Raw genomic sequence first — 8,353 nt, 5'->3', positions numbered from 1 at the left:
AAATCATCCTACCTATTATGGAAATCTATATAATTTTTCCTCCAAACTAAAAAGTAGCACAACCATGTGACCCAGTTCTACATGCCCACTGGAGTCTTTAAAAACTTTATAGAGATGTGCATACATTAAGAATCATTGCAAAATTTGTAAGTTATATGACCAAACCAAGTGTTTATCTACAATGATGTGTATAAAGGAAATTAATCTTATATTCACAATAAATACTTTTCAAATACACTGAAGAATATATGCAGTTTGCCAAAAATATATAAGAGCATACTAAAGTGGAAGTTACTGGATACATCATATGAGGCAGACTCATTGGTGTTTTGCTATGGCAGACTTATGTGGTGTTCTGCTGAGGCAACACTCATGGTAGAATACTTCATGTCTGGGTATATTATAACTAAGACTTAGTCAACAGTGATGATGCATTTGCGTAGCTAGCTTTGTAATTTTTCACTGGTTTCATGTCTTCATGTCTTTGCTATTCTTAGCTTCACAGAGACAGGAAAGGCAAAGATCCTCCTGGTCTACCAGCTGATCCGGGCCCTTCATCACGACACATGCAGTGGAGGCCTGGCTAGTTCTTCTAAAACTTGCAACCATTACTGAGCTGTGTTTGGTGTCCTAGCACTAGTGAACTGGACTGCTGGTATACTAGCAAACAGGGATTGAAATAACCACAAAGTACTCTTCTAAACAGGCCCACATTCTCTTGTCCTATTTACCGTCTTTTTTTTAATGCTTTTTTTTTCAGTGAGCTATAGTGAAGCATTTGAAAATCCCTATTAAATGTAACTTTTAAAAAATCTAACATTTCAAATGTAAATACAATATCTTATGCTACAGAATACAAGACCAGAAAATAAAATCACATACATTTTTCGAAAGGCAAAAAAAACTAATTTTTAGGATGTAGATACATTCATATATATTAATATATGTAAACATACACAGTTCTTACCATATTCTTTCAAATATTTAATTTTCTTAGTTTAACATCTATTCAATTTATCAATGCTGTTTTAAAAAGATTTATCCTGTTATCTTGTACATATGCAAAAATAAGTTTTTAACCATTTAAAATTTCACTTGTAAATGAAAATATCATTGCAAGTAATATAGAACTACTTTTCTTTTATTTAAAACAAGCAGATATTTTAAATACTTCCCAATAGGACTGAATGAGAGAAAAGACAGAAGGTAAAGGAGATGGGTGTGCCCAGTATGTTGGCACATGTCTTTAATTTCAGCAATCATGGAACAGTTAGCTTAATTTCTGTAAGTCTTTAAGCCAGTCAGGTTTATTTAGTGGATTCCAGGTTAGCTATGTGTATATAGATAGATGTTTCAAAAGGTGGGGAGGACGGCAGTGGTGAATGATGCATGTAAAGTCTTCTTCTTCTTCTTCTTCTTGCTATTTTTTTCATGAGAGCATCAGCAGTCACTCTAGCCCTGACCTCAATACAGAGAGAATACTTGCCCCTTGGCCCATTTTAGCTGTTCCAGTGTACAAACATTCTTTCTTCATTTTCCCTCATGAAATAAGAAGAAATAGGTGTCCAGATGGGTACAAATATACCAGAACATGAGAAAAATGTCTTTAGCACCACCACGCTGTCTGCAAAGGCATGGGGCAAGAAAACAATCAGAATGTTGCTTATGCTTACTTAATAAGAAAGAATAGAAGTGAGACCACATTGTTCACAGCTTTCTTATCGGCCTTATTTCTCCCATCCTTAGAATAAATGCCATTTTTTTGTTTCATTCACCTGGTGTTGCTACATAACAAAATTAGAAGAAAAAGAAAAGTCAAAAACTATAAAAATATGATTGAAATCAAGTTAATAAAGAAGTGATATGGTAAGGAAACATATAGGATCTCCAAAAAATAAAATGTCAAGTTCTTTTTATTTTTGACAATTTGTATAAAAATATTAGCCTATTTTTCCATAAAAATTAGAAACTGTCACAGTGCTTTTCCATATCTTGCATCAAAGGTGATACACAATGTTACTGTACACAGAAAAGTTATCCTTGAGTTAGAAGTGCAGATTACAATAAACACAACTCTTGAACTCTTCTAACTCCTGGCCCAGGCAATGCTACATTGTCCTGAAATAATGATTTTTATGAAGTATAGATGCATCAGTATACAGAACTATTATATTTGGTTTAGATAATTTCAGTATGTTAGAGTATTTGGTAGAAAGTTTTAAGAGATAATTTAAGTTGTTTTGCCAGAAGTATCTATATAATTTAGAATCAAGAACAGACTATACCACCTCTTCATTGAATAATAAGAAAAAGCTACATAGGTGATAAAAGGAGTTCCATGAGCTTTTATACATTACATCTACATAAATTACAGTAGGAAGGGAAATAGTCTTGTGATAGATTTATGATCGAGATTAAATTTTCATTTTAGATCAGACCCAAGGATGAGATCACAGGTGTGCCCAACAATAAAGAACAAATTTAACTATTTCTTTGAACCTCTAATTAGCTTATATAATGATTAAGGAGTAAAACAATTGTTTTTAAGTTATATGTAGCAATCCTGCTGTACCCCTTTTATATAACATCTTATTTGTTTTTGAATGAAATGATAATGCCCTTTATTTTGGTAGGTAGTCTTGTCAAACTAGTTATAAAAAGGACTAAAGAACATAATAAAGTTGTTTGAGTCACCTCCCAGAGCTCCTTCCCATCCACTATATATATGGGGTTTCTCTCCATCTATCAACTATGTATTTCTTTGTGTGTATGTGTGTGTGTGTGTGTGTGTGTGTGTGTGTGTGTGTGTGTATGTATGCAGATTTGTATGAATTTATTTGAGCTTATTTGTAAACATTTGCTTGCTAGAGACTGCCTTGCTTTATCAAGTGTGTGTGTGTGTGTGTGTGTGTGTGTGTGTGTGTCTGTGTGTGTATGTGCATGATTTTCTCTCATTTTCTTTTTCAGAAGCCCCTAATGATTTAAAGAGGTCGGAGTTTTCCTTCTGCCAGTAGTAACAGGGTTGACCCTGTAAACTGCCTGCTAAAGTCAGCAGTGGGCTCCATCAACTGCTGGAAGCACTGTCCCCAGTAGCTGACTCCACACTTGCTGCCTTCTTCAGTTTACATAAATGTCAAAGCTAACCTTTGAAAATTCTTCTTTAAGCAGAAAAAAAAAGATATATAACAATTTTTAAAAGAATACTAATTAATGATTCAAAGGCAACTTTTTTGTTTTTTTGGTGCTTTGAGCATGAGTTGTATTTTACATACACATTTTCATTGAAACTCTATTCCAGACTTTTAGCTGAATCCAGGAATTTAAAATCAGCTGCTTATGTTTACAGAGAAAGCGCTTTACTGAATCATTCCCTCAGGACCTAGAGGTTAGCTTTTAATCACGCTGTGCATGTTTACACTTTGTAATTTGATTGCTATTAAGTTTATTTAAATTTGCTAATTTACTTCCAAAACTATGGCAAAGTGAAAGAAATTGTTTCAGTGTGTGAAAATCTTGCTTATGCCTTTAATGACATTGATTTCTGATAACTTAAAATTGGATAGAAATTACAATATTTATAGCACAGCCATCTCTCTATATACCTCAGCCTGGATTCAAATATGAATGTATCAGCCTACCTACATTTTAGTCAACATGCATATGTTATCTTGCCTAAACTGCATTAATTGAATTGTATTCTTATAATCATATACAATACCACACTAATTTCTCATTATTCTAAATTTGTGAGTGATTTATCACATAAAGAAGAATCTAGAAACTATATAGTTTTAAAGTTAATGCTTGCCTAGGGTTCTACTACTAAGTATTGTCATATAACTAATAGCATGTGGTTTAAATGCCTTTTGGAATAGTAAATTTCTAATTCTTTTGCCCACACCTTAGATAGGCCACCAATAAATGACTGGCTTGCCTTAAATTAGAATGCCCCAAGATCAAGATCAGTGAATGGCCTGAAGGGTAGAAAAGGCCAACAGTTAAGCTAAACATGTGATCTAGTCCCTTCTTATGTGCCATAGGAATCAACGATATAAAAAAGGATAAGAAATAAGTGGCATAGAGTAAGAGGAAGGAGACCATAATCCTCAAGGCATTCACATGTGCTTTTGTGCTGGGGTCTCGGTCCCCCCTGGCATTGAGATGCATCTTCTGGAGATGTTTCCACAAGGAAAAGATTAACAGAATGAAAGAGACCAGGGCCACTATGAATGGTACCACAGAGAACATAATCATCTCCAATAAGACCAGATTTGAAAATCCCACAAATTCACTCACTCTGGAACTCCATGTTGTATTTCTCTCATATTGATACATCCAATCTTCTATATGATTGTTTATTTGTAATATGTTGAACATCAGAAAGATCAGATTTCCCAGAAGAATCATGAGAAGCACTTTTTTTACTCTCCACTTCAGATAGAGGAAAACAGGTCTGGAGAAACTACCTATTTTGAGCAAATAAAAGATGCTTAGAATGGTGGCAAGCCAGAGACTGAAATGATTGGAAACGACCCAGGTAAACATCATAACACTTAATTCTCTTCCAACTATAAAGGAAAACGAATACTTCATATATTGTAGCCATGTTAATAACATTTCCCATATCAAAACCATTCTGGAAATGGCCAAGAAAAGCTGGATCCAACCAATGGAAGAAAGAGTTCTTTTACTGACCCAGTCAATACAGTTTGTCAGCACTATGAATCCATTGCTCACATTTCCAAATATAAATTCCAAAATCATGACAATAGTTAAAATACCGTACAGATTGATTTCCATGTCCAGACAAAGAAAGTTCACATTGTCATTTGCCAAGCTGAAGTGTCTACGTATTTTTAAATCTTCAAATAGGCTTCCGTTCAAGTCTTGCTTCTTTCATAGTCACTAACCTAATGTCAATGACCATATTGAAATTTTGCTAATGACTCTGCACATTCTTGTGAAATCCTTTTTCTGCTTTCTGCCAAGACTAAGATATATATATCATTCTAGAGGCTAAATTGTATTGCAGAAAATCATGATGTGCACGCAGCTGTCATTTGCTAAAATGCAAATAAAGATGTATTCTCTTTCACTGTATGATCACTTTGCATTGTCTCGGCCAAAGAAAATTTGTTTTCATCACCTTATGTTCTGGAGGAAAAAAATCATAACAATATGATTTATTGAAAATTTATCTAAATATTACATTTTGGGTCTATCAATGTAACTGATGAGATGTAGAACATAGAAAGCATTTTGTGAAACTGTGTATCCTCAGCTTTATGTGCAGTGGTAGTCCAAATTTTTCAACTTTTGAGTTGGAAGAAGCTCCTGTCCAAAACCCTGGACTTTCTCTTTGCTGCCTTTTAATGCAAATGTTTGCTTGGATACCTAGGAATGACATACTTTTATACTTTGTATACTCCTCACAATACTTACCTTTCTTTCTCAATATACCTGAAAAAGACAAATATAATTGTTCTATTAAGAGATAACAGAACAACATAAGCTGTGGGCTATTGTCTTCCAAAGAGTGTTTATGAATAAAATTATATCATAGAATTGCTAAGATGTCACAGAGAATAAGATTACTTGAAGGTCTTGATAAGTATCAAATTTCAGTTACTAGCATTAAATAGAAGCTTACTGACATCTTTAACACATATCCCAGAGCACCCAATGGTTTTCCTAAGGCTTCACAAGCATTGCATGCTCTAAAAATGTGGTAGGCAAAATATATTTAGGCAAGCACTCATAAACAAGAAAATAAAAAATAAAAATTTCAATTAATATATTTGAATATGGCACTTTTCTGCTAAACTGCCTTTCAAATAATCAAATAATGCAGTATGCAGCTAAACTGAGAATTCACACCAGAGGAATCTCAAATCAGAGAAGCACTTAAAGAAAGGTTCAGAGTCCTTAGTCATTAGGTAAATGAAAATCAAAATGACCCTGAGATTCCATCTTATACCTAAGATCAAAATCTCAGGTGAGAGAACATATTGGAGATGATGTAGAGAAAGAGGAAAACCCCTCCATCATTGGTGGGATTGCACACTGGTACAACCACTCAGGAAATAAATCTGGAGCTTCCTCACTAAGATGGAAATAGACCTATCTAAAGACCCACTTATATCACCTTTGGTCTTATACCCAAAAGATACTCCACCATGCCCCAGAAGCATGTGGTCTGCTATGTTGATAGCACCCTTATCTATGTTACCCAGAAGCTGAAAGCAACCTAGTTGTTCCAAAATAGTAAACTGGTTACAGAAATTGTGGTTTATTTACACATGTAATACTAATCTGCTATTAAAAAATAAGGACACCATGAGTTTTGCATGCAAATAAATGGAACTAGAAAATATCATCCCGAGTGAGGTAACTCAGACCCAAAGGTATAAGCATGATATATACCCAATAAAAGTAGATATTACTCACAAAACCTACAGAATACCTAGGATAAAATCTAGAGAACTCAAGAAGGTTAACAAGCAGAATAGCCCAAGTGAGGATGCTTTAATCCTTCTTGAAAGGGAGAAGAAAGCAATCAGTGACCCAGAATTATTCCTGTCTAAAATCACTGCAGGGAAAAAATGGGGAAGTGACTGAGTGAAAGGCAGTCCTGTGACCAGCCCAATTTGGGTTCGATATCAAGTGCAGGCTCCAACGTCTGCCACTATTACTGATGTTATGGTATGCTTATAGAAAGAGCCTAACATGGCTGTCCTTAGTGAGGCCCAACAAGCAGCTGAAAGATACAGATGCAGATACATACACCCAACCAATGAACTGAAGACAAGGACCTCTGTTGTTGAATTACTGAAAGACTGGAGAAGCTGAATGAGTATGACCCTATAGGAAGACCAGTAGTCTCAACTAACTTGACCCCTGAAATCTCTCCACACAGAGCCACCACCCAGGCAGCACACACTAGATGGAGAGAGGCCCCTGACACACATACAACAGAGCAGTGGCTAGTCTCGCCTCAATGGGTGAAGTAGTGCCTAAACTTCTAGAAACTTAAGGCTCCATTGAATGGAAAGGCTTGGCCTGGATGGGATGTGGTCATACTGTTGGATACAGGCAGGAGGAGGAATGGGATGAGAAACTGAGAGAGGGCAGACCTGGGGTTTAATAACTGCATTGTAAAAACATAAGTAAGAAAAAATACCAAAATATTAAAAAAATTCTTAATTCTTTTCCATCTATAAATGAAAATGAATGATTTCTATGCCTAGACAAAGAAAATTCAGTATTTATTACTTACATAATTGGAATGCCTTGCATAGTCTTAGATACACAGCCAAACCTCCATTCTATGCTTGTATCTTCTGTAGTAATTGACAAAAGATGAATGAGAGGTTTGCAGGCTTGTTGACTTACCTAAGAATAGTCTCATAGAACTTTTTTTATTTTCTGATTTCTCTGAAAAAGCCAGCATACTTATGTACTCACACTGACTAAAATATTTTCTAGAAGATCAAGAAGTAAAACCACATTTGTTAACATTCAAATGAAGCTATTTTCTCTTCCTCTGAGTTTTCTACTGCAGAACATATGATTTTTATCAGATGTGGCTATGTATTAATAAAAGGGAAGTAATGAAATTAGAAGAGAGACAGCACACTAATATCCTACATATTACAAGAATATAAAACAAATTATTGTTGCTAGAATACTTTTATATCCTTGATATTGTAAAATATCATGTGATCTTTAAATTCTCTAACATAATAGAGTGTGTGGAGGCATGGTGCTTTTGAGTAACTGTAAAACAATGAATGGGTCTCAACTTTAAGTTCTAAGATTCAAAAAGAATACCTGCCATCCCAGATACCTGTAATGAGGAGAGCACTAAAACAGAAGAGATACCAAGCAGAAACTACACAATTCTCTATAACATCACTGAGACTGTGTGTTCCTTTTGGGGTTCATAATTCTGGTAAGTATGGTATTAGCATCATGAAAAGAGATACCAGTGAAAGAAATAATTATTTTAAAAAAAGAACTTTTGTTTAAAAATTTGATTTTAAGCAAGAAAATGTATCACTGGGAAAATGTATCACTACGACTGGGAAAACAGACAATGTATTTGAGTTATTTTTTATCCCATGAAAAAAAATTGTGAAAATATTGAATAGAATTAGAAGTGAATTTGAAAAATGATCATAAAATAGCATGCTACAAAATAAGGGAAAATCTAGATCTGAGTATCATCTGTTTTTACGATATCATACATCTCCTACAAGCAACATCAAGAAATATAATCACTAGAGTTCTGAAAATATCGATAACTGAGAAGTGAAATCAAGAATAAAATGCAGATTCAAGGCCTGCGTACAGA

The 8,353-nt window shown here is 34.5% G+C and overlaps 1 protein-coding gene across 1 annotated transcript; it reads right to left on the bottom strand.

Annotated features, from left to right (window-relative positions):
• Positions 1–3,882: 3,882 nt before the first annotated feature.
• On the bottom strand, positions 3,883–4,800 carry LOC308418383 (taste receptor type 2 member 13; the record flags this gene model as incomplete). Its single annotated transcript, XM_080913738.1, has 1 exon — positions 3,883–4,800. The coding sequence occupies one exon, from the start codon at positions 4,798–4,800 to the stop codon at positions 3,883–3,885; it is 918 nt and encodes a 305-aa protein (XP_080769864.1).
• Positions 4,801–8,353: the final 3,553 nt, after the last annotated feature.

This window comes from Micromys minutus, assembly GCF_963924665.1.
Source record: "Micromys minutus genome assembly, chromosome: 3".
Classification (NCBI taxonomy): Eukaryota; Metazoa; Chordata; class Mammalia; order Rodentia; family Muridae; genus Micromys; species Micromys minutus.
This window is presented reverse-complemented; position numbering and strand designations above follow the sequence as displayed.